At 37.5% G+C, this 25,124-nt stretch overlaps 1 protein-coding gene across 6 annotated transcripts in view; it reads right to left on the bottom strand.

The window, feature by feature from the left end:
* ZNF277 (zinc finger protein 277) overlaps window positions 1-25,124 on the bottom strand; it is a 111,037-nt gene that overhangs the window by 17,448 nt on the left and 68,465 nt on the right. For all 6 annotated transcript variants that reach the window (XM_027075299.2, XM_053218207.1, XM_053218205.1 and 3 more), the window contains 3 exons: window positions 19,941-20,029; window positions 19,549-19,631; window positions 914-1,005 (listed from right to left, as the gene is read on the bottom strand). In XM_027075299.2, the coding sequence (XP_026931100.2) occupies window positions 914-1,005; window positions 19,549-19,631; window positions 19,941-20,029 (264 nt within the window). The remainder of the gene's footprint in view (window positions 1-913; window positions 1,006-19,548; window positions 19,632-19,940; window positions 20,030-25,124) is intronic.

The raw sequence follows: 25,124 nt of genomic DNA on the forward strand, positions 1-25,124 counted from the left end.
CCAGTTTGTGCTAAGGAATTAACAATACCCCAGTTTTTGTTTTTGGGTGTTTGTTTTTTTTAGATCTTTATCATTAAAAAGTTTTTTGGTTTTTTTTTTAAAGTTTATTTATTTGTTTTGAGAGAGGACAGAGTGAACATGAGCAGGGAAGGGCAGAGAGAGAGAGGGAGAGAGAGAATCCTAAGCAGCCTCTGTGCCGTCAGCAAAGAGCTCGATGAGGGCTGCATCTCACAAACCTTGGGACCATGACCTGAGCTGAAACCAAAAGTCAGATGCTTAACTGAGTGAGCCATCCAGGTGCCCCTAGATTTTTATCATTTCTAATATCCCAAAGTGAAAACATCAAAAACTGCTAAAGGTTTAGGGTTAACAATATAGAAGGGTGTGTCTGTAGTAGTTCATTGTACATGGTCTTGCCTGTCAGCCAATTTAAAAAGTCCTACAACATTAAGCACAAATTTATTTTTGGCATTAAAAAAAAAAAAAAGAGAGGCAAATCAAGAGATAGACTCTTAACTGTAGAGAACACACTGATGGTTACTGGAGGGGAGATGGGCAGTGGATAGGTTAAATGAATACTGGGTATTAAGGAGGGCACTTGTGATGAGCACTGGGTGTTGTATATGGGTGATGAATTACTATATTCTACACCTAAAACAAATATTTCACTGTACTGGAGACTAAAAAGTTGGAAGAAAGTAAAAGAAAAAAAATTTTTAAAGTTACTCTTCTTTTCTGCTTAGAGCCACTATAGTCCATGGTTGATATTAGGCATATTAGAAAAAAATTACTGGTAATATAGGAAAGGGTCCTGAGCCAACCTACAGAACTTAAATTACATAAGCATTATGGGTGTTGTGATGAGTTTTCAGATGAAACACAATAATATTTAAAGAAATGCACAAAGGCAAACCTGTTCCCGAAAAACTCCTCATTGCAAAACATACAAATACCATGAAAATTGTTATCATTTCTTTCTTGCTGCTGTTGTTCCAGAATTTCTTTCTGTAAAACAAAAACAGATATTTGATATTATCTTTAATAAATGCACAGTTAGTTAATGAAAAATGTTTTAGTCTAGATGGGAGGAATCTGCAGTAGAAGCACAAAGGGAGTATATGAATTCTGATAGTTCACATTTCTACATTTCTGTCCTTGTATCAAAACTCTAAGTCTATACTGTTAAATGCTAACAGAACACTCCATTTGGATAGCTATGCAGGAACCTCAAGGTCAACTGGGTCTCATTATCCTTCCCTACCCTGGCTTTCCTCCTGTTTTTATTAGTCAACTCCTGTCCTCGCCCTCTTTCCCCCCACTGCCGCCCCCCCCTGCCCCCCACCTCCCGAACAAAAATGTGGTAGCATTTTTGACTTGCTCCTTTTTGTACTTCTCAGTTTAGTCTGTAATCAAGTTCTGATCCATTTTTCACTTGAACTATCTTTGTATTCTCTCCACCATTCACAGTATGATCACCCAGAGTCTAGTTTTTAATCAGTCATTATGGGATTACTATAAATAAGTCTCCTAGAGGTCTCCCTGATCTCAATCCTTTTTTAAATCATATTCAGCCTTTTTTGCTGCCAGAAAAACTTTCTTAAACAATGTTTTCATACACAATTATCTTGTTCTTCAACTCAAATATGTTTTGGTAGCATCTGTTCCAATGAGGGTGGTTCCACACACCATTTTTCCTTGAGGTCATTTTATTTCTCTTTGCTTTTTGCCTCTTACAAAATCTTACCTGTAATTAGGATTCCCATTTCTATCATGCAGCCGTTTCTACTACTGTAGAGTTAAAAGCTCAGACTCTGAAACACTGAGCAGACCTGGACTTGAACTCTGGCTCTCACTGGTACTCAATATTTTATTTAACTTCTTTAATCATCAATTTTCTCATTTTTGAGCTAAAAATGGAAATATCACATCACAAAATTGTTTATATGATCAAATCAGATAATTTATGTAAAGAGCTCAAATTGTTCATGGGTCATTAAATGCTGGATATGATTGTTATCCAGCCAACTTCAATTTCCACTGTTTGTTACCCATCATCTTTGTCAACTGTTTGCCTGCTTTGTCTTTTGAAGGGTTATGAAAACTTCTTGAAGTTAAAAGAAAGTCTTTATGCTGTTCTTATAATTGGCATACTACTCCCAGCTTCTCTAATATCATGGAGCTCAAAATAGTAAAGTTTATAAAGTTTATTGCTGAATCTATGAATATTTACAGAATAGCATCAAAATGAGCTCATATCTAGAAGCTTAATAGATTCCATGTGGCATTTCTGGAAATGTATCACCAAACATCTAGAACTACTAATTCACTTGAAGAAAAAAAATTAAGAAATTACCATGATAAAAATCAACTCAATGAACTGGTTTCAGCCATGATGGAATCATGTATATCCCACCTACCCTCCCCCTATAAAATAAGTGGCTTCATATATTTTATGTTTTCAGACATTGGATAATAGTACAGGGTTGTGATCTGTAAAAGAAAAAATTAATACACTGCCAGTTTTATGCTGGGTGGTATTTTCCAAATTGCAACATAGTGAAGTTAAACCCAAATAAGATGCAGAGCTATCTCACTGGACGAAGGAAAAAAAAAAAAAAAAAAAAAAGACCGGAGTCAGGACACTAAAAAGCGAGTGTACCTTGTGGGACAAGGTACTAGAGAGGAGAGCTGAAGAGGAGCTGAAGAAACCTGAAATACTCTACTAGGATTCTTTGCATCTCTGTCCAAATACTGAGCTGTACATGTACCAAAGGACTCTATGAGTCCTGACGAAGTACTTTCCAGGGACTGGGAGGCTTACTGGAGATTCCAGAAGTTACAGCACTGGACTCTGCTGGAGTTCTGACACACGGAATGAAAAGATCTTGCTCAACACTTCAGGCATATACAGCAAATACAAAACAAACTTTTTAATTTTTTTCCCCCTAAAGTTTATTTTATTTTGAGAGAGCGTGTGTGTGTGTGTGTGTGTGTGTGTGTGTGTGTGTGTGCACGAATGGGGGAGGGGCAGAAATCCAAGATCGAATCCCACAGGGTTCAAACTCCTGAGCCATGAGATCATGACGTGAGCTGAAATCAAGAGTCGCTTAACTGATGCTTAACCAACTAAGCCACCCAGGTGCCCCAAAACTTTTTAGGGTTATGAAGGTCACAGTTTTATGGTGGTAGCAAATAGACAGATAAAAGCAAGAGAAATAAAAGGGCGAAGGCTGATGTATCAGAACATTTTAATTATTGCTTTTTGAATTTAAGTGAACTTTACATCAAAAATGAAATGGACAGTACAAGTCAAATAAAAGAGGTATCGGAAAAGGAAACTGAACTTTTACAAACATGCATTGTTTGACTGAATACAAAACAAAAAACACATTTCATAACCCTATGTCAACAACACTGTTAGCAGCAAAAACAAAAACCCAGCAAATAAAGCTCTTGATAAAGATCCCTATCACTACTGGTGCATTAAGGCCAATCATGGACCTTCTCTGCCTGTTCCTGTTTTCAGTGCACAAGACCCATTAGTGCTCATTAAAAGTCACCATTCTGGCTCGTATTTCTCAAGCTTGTGATGATATAACCCAAATTTGGCTAAAGAAAAATCTTACTCAACTTAATATCTCCTTGGTTTGGCTCAGCACAAGTACAAAAGACTTGTGAGTCTAAATCAGAGTGATGCTAAGCTATCTAACATTTACTTTGGCCAAATTTCAGTTTTATCAATTGACCGTGAATGGCAAAACCTCAGTATAAACACTAGAAGTGATAAAAATTGATTCTTCTTAGGAGAAATTTTCCCCCAGGTTCATTTCTTTAAGAGCTGCCTTTTGTGCACAGAACAAACTCTTTTTAAAACTCCTTTCCAGACATTCCTCCAGAGGCAGCTACTTAAACCATTTGTTGCCCCACCTCTGCTTTCTGTTGATTTCATGTGCCTAAGACTTTTCTCATTTTAAAATGATCAAGTCTAGGAAGAGGAGAGAATTCAAAAGAAAAAGAATGAGTCCTCCTGTCCATTTTTCCAGTTTATGAAGCTCGTCTAGATTTGATAACATTAAAATGAGAAAAATCTCATGCACATGAAATCAACAGAAAGCAGAGGTCCATAAAGAAAAATAGTTTTTCTTTCCTTCTTTCTTCCTTCTTCCTTTGTAAAGCTTGGTATCTGATTAGTTGTAGCATATATTTTAACTCACTTTTGGACAAAAAAATATAATATTAACAGACAATCCATACAAAGCTTCACAAAGATGTGTAAATCAAAGCCTACCTGCTTTGTGGTTTTATTTTTCTAAAAAAAAAATCTCATGCTGGGTAGATATTTATTCAGATTTTATTCATGGATTTATAGAATAAAGGGATGAAGAGAATGTAACAGATGTTATGTGTTTGAACTTCTCAAACTTATCTGATGAAATCAGATGAAATTTTCATTACAAAATAGGCTTGGATAAAAACCATAGTTGTAAGAATACAAGATCAGCTTATCTATTAGGCAAAGAGTCATAATAACAAGCTGTATTTTTGTCTAATTGGTTTAAAATGTCAAGAATGGTAGCGAAGAGGTCAGGGCAGAGTGTTTCATCTTTATTCATAAGCTAAAAACAGAGGAAACATTAATGAAATAACAGATATAGCAGATGGCACTCAATAGTCATGGGACTAACATACATACATAGGTAGAAAATGAAAATGTGAGTAAGGCTGAAAGTTATAAAAGTCAGCAATTCAGGAAAAAGCAATTTAGAAAATCTCAATTTAGTTAAGTATTTGTCTACAGGAAAGCAGAAACTAATGTGTAGAATAACAAATCCAATGGAAATAGCATGCATTACCATAAGGAAGTAAAACTAAGGCTAATGTTATTAATTATGGATAATCAAAAACATTCTATAGATACTGATACACTGGATTCACACAGAGTTTCCCATCTGCACAACTGCATGAGTGACTGTGAGAGAAAACAGCACACTCCAAAGGATCCTCCCCAAGTTAGTCCACAGCAGAAGCACGGTGGAACCTGTTAGGCATTCTCAGTTGGGGAGATCAGCCGAGCTCTTCCAATAGAGGACACAAAAAACATCCCTACTAAAGTTAGAGTGGTGGCCCAAAGCCTCCAAAGAAAGGCAGCAGTATCTTTTAGTCCTACTGCTTTCTATTTCCAGAACCATGGATTATCTCTGAGGTCTTGAGGATTATTTCATTTACACCTCCACCTTGGCCCAGTAAGTATTTCAGGCTGCTATGAAACAATGGAGCATAAAAATGAGAGTAAAATAAGGATAAAATACGGTAGGGTGGGCACGTAAATTGAAGATTAAAAAATAAAAAGAAGAAATATGTATGTACAAATATGCACATACACAAACTAATTCAAACCTAAAGGTAGATCCCAAATTTGGCTATCAGCTTTAGTAGAAAGGGTAAACAGATCAGAAGGTGGGGGCGGGGGGGGGGGGTGAGTTGTGCAACAGAGTTTGTCTGGCTTTGTCCCCTATTCTTGGGAGGTAATGTCTAATCCCCTGGCATTTCTTGAGTGATTCATGTCCTTGTTATTCGGGGTGAGCCTTTAACAGCACCTGATACTTAATGCTAATGAGATAACTCAGGATGGAGGCTGTCATGCCAAAAAGTCCAACCACCTAGTGGGTTAGGGCTTTGAGCCACATGATCTCAGCCTCACCTCAGAAAGAGGGGGAGAACTGGAGGTTGAGTTCAGCTATGTGGTCAACCATTCAGTCAGTCATGCTTAATGAAGTTTCATATGCTAAGTGAAGTTGGTCAGTCAGAGAAAGACAAAAATCATATGACTTCACTCATATGAGGACTTTAAGAGACAAAACAGATGAACATAAGGGAAGGGAAGCAAGAATAGTGTGAAAACAGGGAGGGGGACAAAGCAGGAGAGACTTATAAATGTGGAGAGCAAACTGAAGGTTGCTGGGGGGGGGGTAGTGGGCTGAAAGGGTGGGGGGCATTGAGGAATCTACTCCTAAAGTCATTGCTTCACTGAGTGCTAACTAATTTGGATGTAAATTTTAAAAAATAGAAAATAAAGTTACAACAAACAAAAACCTCTGGACACCAAAGTTTGGGTAAGCTTTCCTAATTAGCAATACTCTGTGTATTGTCGCACTCTGATGTGCTAGGAAGGCAAAAGGTCCCTGGAGATGAAAGCAACCTTGTGTTTAGGACTTTCCCAGATCTCTTCCTATGTATTTTTCTGTCTGGCTCTGGTTTGTATCTATTTTTATAACAAAACTGTAATCATATGTATAGTGGTTTCCAGAGTTCTGGAAGTTGTGGGGTAGAGGGAACCCCTGAATTTGTAAGCAGCTGGACAGGAGTAAAGGTGGCCAGGAGATCCCCCAACTTGCGGCTGCTGTTAAAATAAGGATAGTCTTGGGGGGGGGGGTGTGTGTCTGTGCTTTGTGAAGTTTGGCTTAACTCTGAGGAGCTAGAAGTCACTGACAATAAGTATACAATGTGATCTAATGGACAATATACTTAGAATAAATAGGCCAAACAACATGGACTATTTCTCATAATGATCCTCAAAACAAGCTCACTCCAAAGCACATTCCAAAGCACATTCCAAACTCAGTGAAGTGCAGAGGGACTGGGGGAGAGTTGTTGTGATGCAACATAGATACCTGCTTCCTCCTGATTGGAGGTTGAAAGTTTAAGTCTATTTAGAAAACTATTGAACTCAAACAATTTCCCCTGAATGTGGTTTTTATAAATATTGGCTGGTAATAATCTTGACTTTGTCTTTCCAGTAAAGCACCTGGAATGTTAACTTTCCTCAACTCTAGCTTGGATGCAGAGCCACAGACCTTAGAAGGTAATCAGGAGATATTTCAGTTGATTCCCTCGTAGAAACTGCAGAGTCCTAAACATGGATTGGAGCTTGCATGACAAGTCATTTAATTCTTTGTCGAAATGACTCGAGAACAGCCACACACTAGGTAAAAATTCCTCTAAAACAATCATTTTTAATCCCCACTCCCACCATCCCAACACTAGCTACTGGCCTCTAAAGTTGTATTCTGTTTATCATGGTCACAGAATTTTTAGCATGGATGAAATTTTAAATAAGGTGTTACCAGTTGCCTTGTCCCGATTGGGTGGGTGGGTGGAGGGTTGTCAGAAAATTACCCAAATAACACCTGGAAATGAGTCACGTAATTTGCTAGCATATCCTCCAAAGACAAACTTCTGGCAAAATGTATACCAAGATAACTAAATACAGGAATTTATTGATGTGCTTATCACTAATAACTTGGTTAAAAGTTCAAGATTGGGTACCAAACAAGAATAGATTTTATAATTTATTTATGACAACTGGTTAGTTGGGTCAGTTGTCTCTTCAAGCTATATACCTCATTCAGTAAACAAATACATGCATGTGTCTCTTTGAACTCTGTGAAAGAAAAGCATCTACTTTAACTAAAAGTGCCACTTAATCACTAAGATATTAATTAAAATAAAGCAGATGGAAAAGGAGGAGTTCTCCTCTGCTATTGTGCTTAGTATTAAGAAAGCCACAATGAGAAAATGCTGGAAAATCAAAAAAAGAAAAGAAAAAGAAATCATTCCTCACTTAGAATCCAAAACTTTATATACTTGCACCTGGAATTGTACACTTTATATATATTTTTAAGTTGATTTGTTTATTTTGATAGAAAAGAGAGCATGCACATGAGGGGTAAGGGCAAAGAGAGAGGGAGACAGAAAGAATCCTAAGCAGTTCTGCACTGTCAGTGTGGGTCTCGAGCTCACAAACTGTGAGATTATGACCTGAGCTGAAATCAAGAGTCAGACACTTAACCAACTGGGCCACCCAGGCGCCCTAGAATTGTATACTTTAGAAGAGTGAATTGTATTTATGTGAATTATATCTCAATAAAGCTGTTATTTTTTTTAAAGGAAAAGAAAAAAACCCTGAAGTCACAAGGCAACCAGACAAACTGAATTCCAAAAGGTGATAAACCTGTCTGAGGAGAGGCAGGGGCACACACATTATCTCCCCTTTGGCAGAACACAGGAGGAAAAGACAAGTAGAAGAAAACAGCTGAAATTTTATAGAATTTTTAAAGGCTAAGTCCCTGGGGGCCCTAGACATAAAAGGGTCCAGCTCTTTTCCACGGGTTTCCTCCAAGTTCTCAGGAGAAAGACTGGGAGAAGGGGGGAAGAAATATGAACAACAGCCCATCGGTGGAGAGCAGGCACAAAACCCCACTTGCTTCCTGGGGACATTCTTTAGCATTCAAAGCAAAAGCCAGAAGCTGCCGGGGGGGGGGGGGGGGGGGGGGGGGGGGGGGGGGGGGGCGGGGGAGGGGGGGGGGCGGGGAGGACCCAAAGCCTGCATTGCTCCAAAGCAGAGGTTTGCCATTACCAGGGGAGAGGGCAGGAATGCTGAGAAATAAAATCTTGTATCTGAGTTCTTTCTGAGTGTGCAATAGTGCTTTGTGGTATATGAGCTGGATATGAAAACAGGACCAGGAGATCCTACCTTGCAGTGTGTCAAGCAAGTACGACAAAGCATTTTTCTTAGAAAATTCAAGAAAGTTATAAGCATGTGTTAAAAGATTTAAATATTAAAAAAATAAATATTTAAGATATTTGAAATTTATGGAGATGAAGCTTATCTTCCTAAAAGATGGCGTACGTCCAGCTGCAGCCCAATGGGATGATAGGGAAAGAAGGCTGACAAGGAGACCTGCAGCACTGCCCCTTGGTCATTCTGTTCCCTAAGATGCCTGGGGACCAGCAAAGGTCCAGAGTGCATTTATTTTTTTTACTCATATGACAGGATTACAAAAGATCATATAGTCAAGGAAAGAGATGATAACATGAGAATTTAGAGATCTTAGAGGAGTTAAAACCCTGAAAATAATCAATCCTGGAAGAGTGTAGAATTTAGATTTTCTTAAGTTTCAGCCATCAGTACAAGTTCAGGGCAAAAAATGAAACAGTAGACAGTCAACAAAATGGAGGTTTAAAGAAAAGCATTAAATATTAAAAACTGCATCAGTCAGATGCAGAAAAAGGTGTGTACTGTTGATATAAATGAGTCACAAAGTACTTGCTTTCTTTTGAAGTGACTTGGTTACAATACCAGAACCCAGACTGCACACCAAATGGCAAAACCCCTAATACATATGGAACAATGATGAGCCTTTTCTTTTTAAGAGTGTGAACATTTGCAGCTTCTAAGTACAGCACTGGAGATTCTGGGCTGGCATTCCTTTGAGAAACTGACATCAAGACCTGGAGAATGGCACCTCAGCTATCTTTGGTGATTAAAAAAAAAAAAAAAAGAAAGAAAGAAAGAGACCACAGAAGTTTGTGTTATCTACTTCCTGTTCTCCAATGCCTTCTACCACCAAGAAGTAAATGAACTGAAATTAACATATAGAAGGTTGGTTGGTTATTTATTTATTTATTTATTTATTTATTTATTTATTTATTTATTTCTTTTTGGTGAAAACAGGTGACTTGGACACTCCAGTTGGCTAAAACAAATGCCATTTACTCAGCAAAACGTTTCCCAAATGTTAACTAAAGGTTTGATTTTATACTGGGCACTGCAACCTATGACTTCTTTTTGGTTATAATCTGGAATTCACAATCGTTTTAAATTTTTCCTACTCACTGAGAAAAGAGTTTTCAGTAAATTAATCTGTCAATATTAAGTTTTGAGTGTCTACACCGTAGCTGATAGCTAAAGCTAATCCTCTACAGACACCAATTTTTCCCAAATCACTTTGGTCATGTGAATTCCAAAAGCATTTCCAAAGCATTCATTTGCCTGCAGTGCCATTCTAGAGGCTCACCTCAGGTATCAGCTTCTCCAAAAACTCTTCCCTTCCTCTTCAGGAAAACCATGAGATTTCGGAGAACAGTATCGCAAGCAGAGCAAATAGCAAGTGCAAGTGCAAACAACATGAGATGCTGGACAGAGCTTGGTGTGTCTAAGGGACAGGGATGGAACATGGCCACTGTGGCTGGAAGCAGTGATCCAAGTGGGTGGGAGAAACAGGCACTAGACCCTTTGGGATCTTGGTAAGGAGTCTTGATTTTTATTCCAAATAAATTTGAAAGTATTGGAAAATTTCAATTATTAGAGTTACATGAGTTGAATGAGTGAACAGCATATGAACTACTGAAACAGACTTCCAAATGTTTCAGACTCAGGAAGGATAAAAACTAACATCATCTTCTCTTGTTCTTTCTGCCTTTTCTCATATCTTCTGACAGTAAGCAAGGTATTTTCATTTTGATCTCACTCAGTTTTGGTAAAGGCTTATTTTTTCTATCACATCCTTTATCTAATATAAAAATTCAGTATAAGGAAATTAAAGTACAAAAATCTCAGTAAACTTCCACTAATTTAAGGATTTAAGAACAAGTTTGATTAACAAAGTAAAATGGAAATGAATACATTTTGTGTAAAGATATTGATGTATAGTTTCAACTATGTTCAGAACAGAATCTGCCTGCAAGTTCCTTAAATATGTTAGAAGCCCTCTGAGTAGGGGTCAAGTAAAAAGCTACTCATTCTCCCCAAAGAATTCCTTTTTAAGTGTCAAAAAATGCCAGGTAGCTCCAGGAAAGACTAACCTGTCTGCCAGAATCTGATGACTTCAGCATTCTGAATTTATGTTAGCAATATACACATACAGGATACTTACTATACTTTAACAAAAACACACCTCTGCACATAAAGGCAGGAGTAGCTGTATGAAAGCAAGGACTCTCAATGACACAATACCATTTCTTAAAACAGAACAGTAAAATCCACTGTTCTCAGCATTTTATGAGAGCTGAAAGAAAGTTCCCTCTGACAATAATATCAAGGATCTTAATAAATAAATGAGAAAAGATATGTCAAAGACTAAAGCAAGACAGTAAAACATAAAAGCCAGAGAGAAATTTCTTAACTGGTTTATGATATATACTCCCACAAATCCACGAGGTTCGATGTGACTAATATTCCACCTTTTTGAAAGACATCAGCACCTCCTACCCCTTCTGAAACTGCAATGATAACAGCAACAACCATCTGCTTGCTACATAGGATAGAACGTCAGCATTTTTATTCTACTCAGAGTCGTACTGAAGTGTCTTCTGAAAAGCAAGGAAGAGACAGGAGAGGTAGAACATCTAGAAGAATTAGCTACTAGAGAAAAAAATTACATAAAGGTAACCGTTACACGGAACAGACCATTACTATGAAAAACGGAAAAGCAGAAGTACAGAAGAAAAAAACTTGCAAGAGTTAAACACATGAGAATTAGAAAAGCCTCATTTCTATTTGTACTTAAGATATGAGGGAATCTAGCCTAGGCAAAAAGAGGAAGAATTAAAAAGTGGAAAGGTGGCTATAGAAGACTGCAAAATGCCCACCTCTGACACTAAAAGAGGAGAGAGCTATGGCACGGATCAGCACAATCATAATACTTCCGTCAAAGGAAGTATTTTCGTGGATAAACTCAAGGTCAGGGATATCCCTATGTTTCTCTAAAAATAGGGGAAACTCTGAAAACACACCATCTTCAAGTTTTAAAAGAAAATGTAACAAGCTTAGGCCCAAAGGAGTAAGAAATCTCCCACTGATTTAAGATAATAAAGTAAGAAATTGGATTTTCTTAAAAAAATCTTAGCAATAGAAACAAAACACTATTATTTATTTACATATGTATTTATATACCATTCTTCCAATTTTATGCGTTGTAACAAATGTCAATTTAGAAAATGTCACGTCTGCTTCCAGAAGTAGGATCACATTGGATAAAGGATCCTGGTACAAGTGGAAAAAGAATGGCGCGTGGGGGTGGGGGTGGGAAATAGTAAAAGTCTGACTTGCTTCTCTTCCTTTTTCAGTCAGTAGATAACTGTGGCCTTGAACATTTCTCCCAGCATCTTTGGCCCTGTATTTTCTATCTAAACAAAAACAATGATATCATCTTACTGGTCTCACAGAGCCAATGTGTATAAAAAATGCCATGTAAATTTCAAGTTTTGTTGAAGGAGTTCAAAGTGGTAAACTTGAGAATTCAGTGTAGTATAGTTTCAGGCTGAGTTTTCATGTTTCCTGAACGGAAACATTAACTAATCTGAAGGTTAAAATCACTCAATGGTCATTTTTGCTAACTTGATCTATGTTGATTGTTAAGAATGTTACAATTCAAAGGGAGATATCACATTATATTTGGGAAACTTATTCTAGATGCAATTAGAGGGCTTGTCCTTTCAAGGGTAGGAATTATGGAAGAAAGGTTTAAATGCAAAATGACTTTTTACTTTGGAGACACTATAGAAAGTAATTTAATACTTTACTAAAAATCTCTAAAATCTATAAAGAAAAATGGCACGAGTAAAAAAAAATCTTAGGTGGAGACACAGAATTTCATTTTGTTGTTTTATTGTGGGGGGAAAGTGGAATATATGAAGTAGCATTAAAAACTTTTTTTTAAAATTTTTTTGTAATTGTCATAAAACATTTATAGTTGTCATGAATGACCGCTTAAGTTGACATTTATAATAGTGATTAAAAAAAAGAAACTTCCATGCAGTTAAATGGATATTTCCTCTTATCTTAATTTAATTAAAAGTTACATCTTACTACTGAGACCTATGAATGCCACATCTTCTCCCATAGGCAAACTGAAAAACTAGTGCTTTTTAATGCTAAAGTGTAACCCAGTGATTAAAGATGTCTGCCTTGATACTTTATATCCTTTTTATTTTTTTTTATTTTTTTAATTTAATTAATTAATTTATTTATTTTTCAATTTTTTTTATTTATTTTTGGGACAGAGAGAGACAGAGCATGAACGGGGGAGGGGCAGAGAGAGAGGGAGACACAGAAATCGGAAACAGGCTCCAGGCTCTGAGCCATCAGCCCAGAGCCCGACGCGGGGCTCGAACTCACAGACCGCGAGATCGTGACCTGGCTGAAGTCCGACGCTTAACCGACTGCGCCACCCAGGCGCCCCTATATCCCTTTTAAAAATCAGGGACATCTGACTCTATGGTTTTATAGAAATATCTCACCAACACTTAAAGATTAAAATTAAGTTAACTCTTTATTTAAAAGTTTTTTTTTTTTTTAATGTTTATTTATTTTTGAGAGAGAAAATGAGTGTGAGCAGGGGAGGGGCAGAGAGAAAGGGAGACACAGAATCTGAAGCAGGTTCCAGGCTCTGCACTGTTAGCACAGAGCCAGATGCAGGCCTTGAACTCGTGAACCATGAGATCATGACCTGAGCTGAAGTTGGATGCTTAACCAACTGAGTCAGTCACCCAGGTGCCCCTTAAGTTAAACCTTTATGAATAAGGCTGAGAAGATACAAAGTAAACATGACAGTCCCAACCCTTAAGAAGCATCTATTCCAGTAAGGAAGATAGATTTTTAAACTAGCTATAATTGAAAAGCCAAATAAAATAGTGCATTAAAAGAGCTCAATGGAGATTATTAATTCTGACAGGTGGCATCTGGGAAGCTTTTGTGGCAAATGTGGCATTTAAGCAGTATCTTGAGGGGTATGTTATTTATAAAGGTGGACAGGTGGGGCTGGCATTACTGCGTGATGAAGCAGAGTCCTGAAAGTATCTAATACACTTAAGTAAATGTGAGACATGCAGTTTTTCACTAGAGGGCAGGGAATGTGGCCTATTTCACCCACTGCTATAGCAACAACATCCAGAACACTGCTGCAAGATAAATATTTATTCAATAAATTAATGAACTGACATTGGGTAACTGAAAGGTAAAAGACACTGACATACAGACTTAATCCAGAAAATCTGAAGAATATATAGATAATAAAGACCATTGCAGGTTTTAGCAGAAGAGAATAAAATGATCTGCTATATATTTTACTATTAAAGTTCTGGAGGTAATGCCAGTTGATTGGAGAGGTAAGTCCATTGGGAAGGTGAGATAAAAGTCATGAGGATTACAAAGAAGGGTACGGATATGGGACTCAGAGGTAGAACTGACAGGAATTAAAGATGTTCCTAGAAATTTCCCAATTGAGTGATTAAGAGAATGGTGGTATCATTACATAAGAAAACAGGCAAATCACACACTTCAGTAGAGAAAGAAATAAGTTCAGTTTTAGGCACATTCAACTTAAGGTGTTATTGGAAATCTATATGGAGAAGTTTAACATAAGGGCAGTTAGAATTGGGGTTCAGAGGTGAGCCAGGATGAAAGCTATAAACGAACTCAATCAAAGGGTATTTATTCTAACTGCCTACTCTACACCAGCACCAGTATTTGAGGTGTTAGTGTAGCGGTAGTAGTTATGAGAGTACACAACCTGGATGAGAGACAAGACCTTGAGAAACTTACATACACCCACTGAAGAGAAAAGAGGGTAGAGAGTCACTGGAGGACATTAAGTTAAAATGGTGAGATCAAGGGAACACTTTTAAAGAAGAAACTTAAGACATGAATGTATACAACCTATTAAACTCTCAAGAATCTTTCCTAATTCTGTAGTTCCCTTCTGAATACAAATAAAAAAATTCAAAGAAGTGATAAATAGGAATTAAGCCTTTCAAAATGAAAAATGGGAACACATGAAACTCACAAATGTCTCAAGGAACCAGTGGTCTAGAAGAAAATGAAAAAAGAAATATGGCTCTAGCCTTAAATCTGCTATGGTAACATGAAGTGAATCATTTAGACTATTTGTCTCTAGCTACTCACACAGAAATAAGAATTAAAAAAAAATGGAGTTTGGGGAAAAACACCAATATGAACTTAGCAATATATTGAGTACTACTGAAGGATACTTAAATATAAGACATAACTCCTGCCCTCAAAGAAGTTACAAAGTCAGTATGAACTCAAATCATGTGAGTATGAACTCAAATCCTATGAACTCAATAAAGAGTTCCAAATGAAAGAGTAAATATCAAAGAATAATCCACATACAAGTTACCATTAATGCAAATCAGGACAGCAAATGCCACACTAGTACTCTAGTTTGAGGGTCCTCCCTCATGGACTGGAGTTGAGATGCTACTGATACTAAGCTGAGTTCACTTAAACACAGCTTAGATTATATACCCATTACCATAAAGCAGCTTGACTAGTTTAAAGTATATTTTCCAGAAGTTAGATTGAAAGTCTGATGAATGAAGAGAAACTGTTTGGTAAAATACAAACAATAGCAAATAAGGAAAGACTAAATAAAGAAAAACTGTCAAGCTGTGGCAGAGTCGTTGACTTAACCCTCTGGGTGTATAATTCTATTAGGAGGAGTTCTTGGAGAAGAACAAGGGCATAAACCTCTTCAAGAGTTCCAATACTTGATAACAAAGCACCTTTCAGGAATGGTACACCAATGCATATTCTTAAAATTGGTTGAAAAAGTTCTTGTCCTTGGGGCGCCTGGGTGGCTCAGTCAGTTAAGCATCTGACTTCAGCTTAGGCCATGATCTCTGGGTTTGTGAGTTCGAGCCCTGCATAGGGCTCTGTGCTGACTGCTCACAGCCAAGAGCCTGCTTCAGATTGTCTCCCTCTCTCACTCTGCCCCTCCCCCGCTCCTGCTCTCTCTCTCTCTCTCTCTCTCTCTCAAGAATAAACATTAAAAAAAAAATGAAAAAAAAAGTTCTTGTTCTTGATGGAATAAAGATGTATTATTACCTTTAATGAAAGCTGTTCCATTTGATCAGTTGGACTTCATCTGGAAATGCCTATTACTGATGTGTAGAGCTCATACATAAAAGAGAGATATTTTGTCATCAATGCAAACTCCTAAAGGAAGATCATCTACACCAACCTCATGTTTCCACACTATAGAGCATAAAATTGTGATGAAATGACTGACTGCAAATTTAGCCTGTCTTCCTGCTTTCTGGCAAATCTTTTCTTTTTGATCCTTTGGCCATGATTCCCAGTGACAGCCAATTGGAAATCTCTGCTTTCCCTAAACTCCATTGTTAGCCTCAATCCTTTACCTACCCTGACCTGTCAGACCATGAGCATCCACGATGGAGTAATTCACAGAGTCCAGAATAACAGTAAGACATATTGGAAGTTGAATAAATTACTACTAGACTGTCATGGCACCCCTTACAAAGGCATGTATCGGGCACACTTGACTTATCAGCTCTGCTTCTTGTTCACTATGTCGTCCTGGGCAAATTAGTCTTTCTATGCCACAGTTTCCTCATCAACAGAACAGCATTTAATAGCTACTTCACAGGGTTATTATAAAGGACCTAAGGCAAGGCATGGCATATGGCTGGCACTCAGTAATGGTTAGCTTCTTTCCTATCTCCAAGTTGGTCTGCTTTTTGCCAGGATTTATCAGTTTTATATGGATTTTTACATAGCTCCACTTCATTTTCAGAGACAGTGAGGAGACATAGATGGGTCTTTTCTATTACAAAGTAAATGTTCCTGGCACTGACGGATTTCTACAATTTAATTACATCACATCTCTTTAAATCCATCCCATACTCCTCCTCCAAAAATCTTTCTACCATAGCCAGATTAGATTTAATCAATTTTCCCGACATCTTGAATATTTAGATCCATATGCACTTTTCTTCCCATTTCCACAACTCACTAATTATCCAAATCCATTTCATTGTTAAGACACAGTATTATTAGTGTTATTTGTCTACAACATTTATTGAGCACTTTCTATGCGGCAGATAGTGTTTGTTCTAAGTGTATTACGTGCATTATCTCAATCTTCACAGCCCAATAAGATATTCTATCATCTCCAGTACTGAGATAAGAACACATATTTGTTTTTCTCTCTAGACTGTATGCTTTTTTATGTCATGAACTGTGCCTTGCACTTAAAAAAATTTTTTTTTAATGTTTACTTATTTTTGAGAGAGAGAGAGACAGAGCATGAATGGGGGAGGGTCAGAGAGAGAGGGAGACACAGAATCCAAAGTAGGCTCCAGGCTCTGAGCTGTCAGTTATCAGCACAGAGCCTGACACGGGGCTCAAACCCATGGACTGTGAGATCATGACTTGAGCCAAAGTCAGAAACTCAACCAACTGAGCCACCCAGGTGCCCCTCATTTTTTTCTTTGTATGATCATGTAGGTAAGGAGGAATTCAACAAATATATTTATATGTATGAACTGACTGCAGTTTCACATTTTGCTTAAGCTGCTATAATACTCACTTTTATCAAATCTATCACTTTGTCAGTCTATAAAGTTGGTAAAAAGGTGTGCTGTTGTAATTTATAGTAAGAAACATATATTCGGTCTTTGTCCCTGCACATAGCTCCTGAAGTCCGAAGTGTTGAGACCTATAAAAAGTGTTTTTTGATATGTTAATGAGGTGACTTTTGGAAAGCACTAACCTAAGGATGAGGAATGGTGGTCAGTGGAGCCAACCATGTGATTACGGGATTGGAATTTTGGAGGGGAGACGGGATGGAGACTGAATTCAATCACCAATGGCCAATGAATTAGTCAGACATATCTTAAGTAACAAAGCCTCCATAAAAAACCCAAAGGGACAAGGTTTGGAGAGCTTCCATGTTGATGAACCAGAACGCATCCATGTGCTGTCTTGCCAGGCCTCAAACTCTACAGGGATAGAAGCTCCTTTGCTTGGGACTTCATCCCACGTAGCTTTTCAGCTGGTTACTGATTCATATTCTTTGATATCCTTTGACATAAACAGGTAATCTAGTGAGTAAACTGATTTCCTAGAGTGAGCTCCTCTAGCAAATTAATCGACTCAAGGCAGCAGTGGGGGGCGGGGGGGAGGGTCATGGAAACCTCTGATTTATATAGTCAGTGGGTCAGAAGCACAGGTAACAACCTGGACTTATGACTGACATCTGAAGTGGAGGGCAGATTTGTGGGACCGAGCCCTTAACCTGTGGAATCCGATACTATCTCTCGGGAGATTGTGTCAGAATTGAGTTGAATTGTAGGACACTCAGCTGGTGTTGGAGAATTGATTAGTGATTTGGGGAAAAAAAACAAAAACAAACACATGTTGAAATTAGTGTCAGAATCTTAAAAGGTCACCTAAATTTTATAGATATAGTATTTCTAGGGGCTGTATCTATCTGTAGACATAGTAAAGATTCTGTGTATGTGGTAATAGTGATGGGTGAAGCAGTAGGGTTTGATACAAAGAAATCTTTGGGGGGGGGCACCAGGATTATGTCAGTTAGATCAATCTTCATTAAGGCCACTGTGAGCAACAGTGAAAAAATGCAAAGCAATAAAAAATTATGAATAAGCACAAGCAAACAAAATCCATAAAATACGACAGTAAATTCATCCTTGTTTTGTAGATTTCTTAAGACATTACAATAGGGAAAGAAGAAAAACTTAGGAAGTCCTGTTTCTTTACTGGTTTGGTGCTATAGTAAAAGCCTAATTTTTCTTACATATAAATCAACATCTAACAATATCATCTCTCCTTATGTGAGAAATAATCATTTGGGATGTTTACAGAATATAATGTGCTTCAGGAGACTTTTTTTTTTTTTTTTTTTTTTAATGTTTATTTATTATTGAGAGACAGAGAGAGAGACAGAGCATGAGCAGGGGAGGGGCAGAGACAGGAAGAGACACAGAATCCGAAGCAGGCTCCAGGCTCTGAGCTGTCAGCACAGAGCCCAAGGTGGGGCTCTAACTCACAAACTCAGATCATGACCTGAGCTGAAGTCAGAAGCTTAACCGACTGAGCCACCCAGGCACCCCGAGACTTTCTTAAATCCTAGGACTATGGTAGATAGGATTTATTTTATTCTTAGATGTCCTGAGAATTTAGTAGGAACACTGAAATCACAGTTCTCTTTCATAACGTTATCTAGCCCAATCCAAAGACACTGGAACACTTAACAGGTAACTACTAAAGGAAGAGCAAGTCACTTTCAAGTAACAGTTGAGACTAAATCACAAATAATGGAAAACTGCATATTTTTAAGCAAAATTATTAACTTAAAAAAAATGAGCCAATTTCTGTTCAACTTACGAACATAAAATTTTTCACACTTCTATATAGTTACCTTTTTTACAGACCAAAAATGCTGAGATATTCAAATAAGCTTGCTTATGATTAAGGCTGAAAATGAGAAAGGCTACTGTGATCAAACCATATGCTTAATTCATAAGGAGAATAAAAGAAGTGCCAGTGTATAGCACATTCCAGTGAGGAGGAGAAAAAAAAGTTAATTAATTCAACTCAATTTTAGCTGAGGGCATTTTTCCACAACTGCTGAACCCTAGCATGTGCCAGGCAGCTAAAATTACACTAAAATGTGTAAGCCCTGTTGTTATTTTAGAGATAATCCAGGAAGCAAAACAAAGCCAAAAATTCTCACTGCATTTTTAACATGAAATACTTTAATTTCCAATCAAGTGGATACTTTTCTTGTTTTAAGGTCTTTTTGTATTGTTTCTTTTGTGCATGAAAGTTTACAGGTTAAAAAGTGAAAACAAACAAACAAAAATAACAAAAGTGATTTTGCATGTATTTCCAACACGCTGTTCACTCTCTAAAATAATTCTTACCAGTCTTTGTTTCTGAAGTTCCTCTCTAAGTACTCTATCTTCTGGTAAAACATCACATAACAAAAAGTAATTGTCTTGTTCTTCTGTTGAGAGATTAGGAAAATAAATGAGAAATGATATTTATCATCTTTTCCCAGAAAGATTTATTCTTTTATATATATATATATATATATATATATATATATATATATATATATACACATATATATATGTCTATTAGGATCTTTCTTCTGGTACACAGCTCTGCTCTAGCTTTATTGAAGTCAGGCAACATAAACAGAACAATTTAATTTTAGCTATCGTGAAAGTGAGAATTCTAATATGAGAAAGTAAGATTATCCTTTGAATTTTTGCATCGTAGGGAAAAGATAGTAGCTAAGATGTATACTTACCAAGTGGAGCTGTGGAATTGATTCTTATCACACTACAAAAATCTGTAACAGGCTGTTCAGTGAACCTTTTCCTCCAATATAAAATGTACCTTAGAATAATCAAAAAGAAAGGATGGTAAGAAGACTCAATATGCTACTTACTTTAGAATGATAGGGTTTGATAAGAACATTTAATTATCCCAAAACAATAAAATTGTTGACTGATAATTGCTAGAAAATTTGTAAATGGAAAGGCAGCAGAGCATTGTAGAAATATGAAATAAATATTCAATGAAATGAAATTACTCTGTAAAGGAATGGAAATGATTAAACTTTACTATTCCCAAATTCAATAAACAGATATATGGGAACATTAAAAATGATTTATTTTTATGTGATAAAGAAGTTTTTCTGAAATTGCATCTATGTTTATATGAATTTTAAATGTAACAATGCTTAGACAGGCTTTATCACACATTTTCCAATACAATGAAAGCTGGGTGGTCATCTTATACACAAAAAGTGTGGGTTCAGCTTATCATGTCGGGTCACCAATTGTGGGTTCAGCTTTTGGCTTTGTCCAGCAAGGGTGAGAATGGCAGAAAGGATGGATTACTCAAGACTCTGCAAGAGAGCTGAGAGGGAGGCCAAGGGAAGTCTCCCTGAGCTGCTCTCAGGCTCCCATACTTATTAGGCATACATTATAGGGAAAACATTGTGCAATATGTCAGTGGCTACGTGCCAGTAAGAAAGTATAGAAAGCATGCAAAAAAACAAGACATTCCCAAGACTACAAAAGAGCAGATGCTGAAAGCAGGGTGGAGAACAAGATAAGATATTCCACAGATAACTTGGTCTAAGGAATTCATGAGCACAAGCAGGACCCAACCCCTATATAGATATTAACCAGATACTGGTCTGCATTAACTAGATACTGGTCCCCTGTTTTCAGCAGGGTGAGAAAGCAGTGTAATGTGTTCCCTATAATCTCCTTAACCAGGACATAGCTATTTGGTTTCCCACAAAAAAGAACTGAAGGCAAAATAATAAGGCAATGAGAAGTCAGTCTAAATTCAACACATATATAACAAGACAGAGAAATTTCATTTGTGCCCACTGTCTGAAATGAGGCAGATAATTGGAAAAATAGCCAAGCTTATAATTCCTGTATCTGCTGAGCAGAATTAGAAGAAGCACATTGGCTAAATTTAAAAGCAAAGCATAACACCCAAACCTGCATTATCTGATGAAAGGAGGAGTAAGATGACAGGATTCAACAAGCTGTTCATCTTCCCATTTATCTAACAAGATTTCTATTGGCAACTGCAATCTCATTATCAAATGGTACCAAGAAGAGAATGTGGTCTCCTTCATGTGGAGAAAGGCAATGGAAAGGTTGACTATATAGCTGACAGCTTATCAGGCTATATGGTTGATAGATAAAATACAATCCAAAACCCCAAACACTTAGAACAGAAAAAGAAAACCTGTGAAAAAGATGGAACTTACTGAAATAGATTTAGTAACAGACAGTAAACATTTGGACATTTCACTTTTAAAATGTTTATTTTGAGAGCGAGTGCATATTCACGCATGAGCGTGGGGAGGGGCTGAGAGAGAAGGAGAGAGAATCCCAAGCAGGCGCTGCACTGTCAGTGTGGAGCCTGATGGCAGGGCTTGAACTTTTGAACCATGAGATCATGACCTGAGCCAAAGTTGGAAGCTTAACTGACTGAGCCACCCAGGCACCCCTTAAATAGCTTGTTATAGCAGCTAGCAACGTTTTGCACATAGTAGTAGGTTAACAAGAATTTTTTTTTTTTTACTGTTTATGCATTTTTGAGAGAGAAAGAGAGAGAGAGAGAGAGAGAGAAAGCATGAACAGGAAGTGGGGCAGAGAGAGAGGGAAACAGAATCTGAAGCAGGCTCCTGGCTCTGAGCTGTCAGCACAGAGTCCAATGCAGGGCTTGGACTCGTGAGATCATGACCTGAGCTGAAGTCAGATGCTTAACTGACTGAGCCACCCAGGTGCCCCAAGAAATGTTTTTAAGAGGTAGAAGAGCATTTAAAAATTCCTGTAAGGTTCTCTAAGTAGACTTCAACTCTCCATATTTTGTCTCTTTTTTATTCTTACTTCCCCTTTTCTTAACATTATTGTCCCGACCCCATGGTCCTCTACAGAAAGGGCATTCATGTACTCGAAAAAAAAATTGGTGCCGGGAGAGAGGTCTGAGAGAGAGAACTGTGACACATATAAATATAAACAGATGACAACACTGAGTATGGAATATATAAGGAAAAGAAGTAAAAGACTAAGGTATGAAAATAAAACCACGTTTTTAGTTTTTTCTTCTTATGTACAACCATACTGAGGACCTGGTTGGTTAAGTAAGCAAGGAGAGAACTCTTTCCTTATAGAATAGTGCTAGACCTTATCTTAAGAGATCTGAAAATGACCTATCTGAGGCTCCAACTCAGCCTCAAGCCATAAATACTGACCCTATGTCTAGTGTGTTGGCTTCCATGTTGGAAGTGTCAGATGCAGAAGGCAAGTGCGTATCAGATCCATCAACACATACAAAAAGAAGAAAAGTATCTACAAAAGGCTGAAACATTATTCTTTGGTCACTTGGGGCAGCTACAGCACTTACACAGCTACTCTTATTCTCATTTTTTTCCATTCCCCAGCGGTTGCTTAACCCCTCCTTGCCCCTTCCCCTGGACAAGGGGAGAGACAAAAAGGGAGAAATAAAAGGCAAGAGACTTAAGAAAATAAAAATCGCATTCGTAGCCATTTTTCTCATTCTCCCCTCAGCATAATTTCTATTGCAAAGTGGTGCCAGGGATGAAGGAACACAGGAGAACCTCTACTCCTGTCAGGAACAGAAGATGTATTGTTCTTCCAAACTGTACTACACAGCCATCTATTTTCATGACAAATCAAATCCATACAGTGGAACTGGGTGCCGAGGTAACAGAGTTAAAAAAAAAAAAAAAGCCAGGAAAGTCAAGTTCGATGTGAAGTTTCATCATGGCTACTGATACAATACAATACATGGAGAGGTTCTTCATTCCTGATTACATTCCACTGAAGGCTATCTGGGTGCTATTGAATGCTAAGGCATCATTTAATCTGTCTCTTCTTCATTTTTTCTTATTTGTCTAATTTTAAAGCTAAAAACGCAATCACTCAATATTTTTTATTTATCTATCTATTAAATTTTTTAAAAAATGTTTATTTTTGAGAGAGAGAGAGAGAGAGAGAGAGAGAGAGAAAATGCGAGTGGGGGAGGGGCAAAGAGAGGGAGACACAGAATCCAAAGCACGCTCCAGGCTCTGAACTGTCAGCACACAGCCTGATGTGGAGCTCGGACTCATGAGACATGAAATCATGACCGGGCTGAAGTCGAACACAACCGACTGAGCCACCCAGGCACCACTGAAGTCACTCAATATTTAATTTTTTTAATGTTTATTTTTATTTTTGAGAGAGAGACATAGTGTGAACAGGGAAGGGGCAGAGAGACACAGAGAGAGACAGAGAGAGAGAGAGAGACAGACAGAATCTGAAGCAGGCTCCAGGCTCTGAGTTGTCAGTGCAGAGCACGATGTGGAGCTTGAACCCATAATCCATGAGATCATGACCTGAGCTGAAGTCAGATGCTTAACCAACTGAGCCACCCAGGTGCCCCTGCAGTCACTCAATATTTAAAGGCAGCCAAGAAATGATATGTGATATGAACCCTTTATTTGAAAAACAGTAATCAAAGCATCTCGTACTTCAGTGAAAAGCCATAAAAGTAATTATTAGGTCATCAGCAAATACTTTTTTCTTTTAAAAGAATTTCAATCATGTTTCACTGAACTATCTCATGAAAAAATCCTAGTAATCTTGCTTGCCCAGCCTCTCACTGTAACTGGTGTGCTTACTGACAGGTATAAAGATTTGAGATATGGTTGTTAATTAAATAGCACTGAATTAGTGGAATTTAATATAGAAAGGGGCAAGAATTAAGGAGTTAGCATTTATCTTCTAGGAAAATTTTATTTATTGAATAAAGCTAGCAAATAGCTCAGTATAAATAACTATGGTAGATGGCTCAAAGGAAAGATTTTTTGTTTTAACATTTATTTATTTTTGAGAGAGAGAGAGAGTACAAGTGGTGGTGGGGGGGGGGGCAGAGAGAGAGGGAGACACAGAATCCAAAGCAGGCTCCAGGCTCCGAGCTGTCAGCACAGAGTCCGATGTGGGTCTTGAACCTAAGAACCGTGAGACCATGACCTGAGCCAAAGTCAGATGCTTAACAGACTGAGCCATGCAAGGGCCCCACAAAGGAGATTTTTACTTTTGTTTTACTCTGAGAAAGTTTACTGTTAACTTTTTTCTGATCAAGAAAATGTTAAATATATTTAACATTAAAATTTATAGCTTCTTTCTTGTAAAGCACAAAATAAGTCTATCTCGTCTATTATTTATCATTTTTATTACTCATTGTACTCAGAAGAAACAATTCCTGGGAAGTTATATATGTGTATATACATATATACACACATATACATAAATACATATACATATATATGTAAATACACACGCACACACACCAGTGACTTTTCTCAAGTTAGGAAAAAGTCCTATGTTAAGAAGATTCCAACTTAACTCTTATCACAAACAGTCAATGTTTACATTGTTTTGGAGAGGAATTTTTAGTTTCCCTAAATAGTAGCAGGGTATTATCTAAAGGAGACCGGATATATTAAAAAATATTTAAAAGTAACAGAGTTTATTTACATACATTCTTAGTCAATTTGAACTAACCGCAAGAGTGAAACTTATTAGGAGGACGGCTGACAAGGAAAATTTAGGTTTCCAAATTTAAAGTACATGTTAACCACACACTTTATTTAGAAAGCACTTATATATATCAGCTATGTATTTTTTCTTTTTCTATTTTTTTAAAGTTTATTTATTTTGAGAGAGAGAGACAAAGAGACGGGGGCGGCGGAGGGGCAGAGAGAAAGGGAGACAGAGAATGCCAAGCAGTCTCCATGGTGTCAGCATAGAGCCCAATGTGGGGCATGAACCCACGAACTGTGAGATCATGAACTGAGCCGAGAGCAAAAATTGGACACTTAACTGACGGAGCCACCCAGGAGCACCTGTATCTTTTGCTTTTTAATTAAAGCACCTACTTTATTGCATAACTG

This window comes from Acinonyx jubatus, chromosome A2 (assembly GCF_027475565.1).
Source record: "Acinonyx jubatus isolate Ajub_Pintada_27869175 chromosome A2, VMU_Ajub_asm_v1.0, whole genome shotgun sequence".
Classification (NCBI taxonomy): domain Eukaryota; kingdom Metazoa; phylum Chordata; class Mammalia; order Carnivora; family Felidae; genus Acinonyx; species Acinonyx jubatus.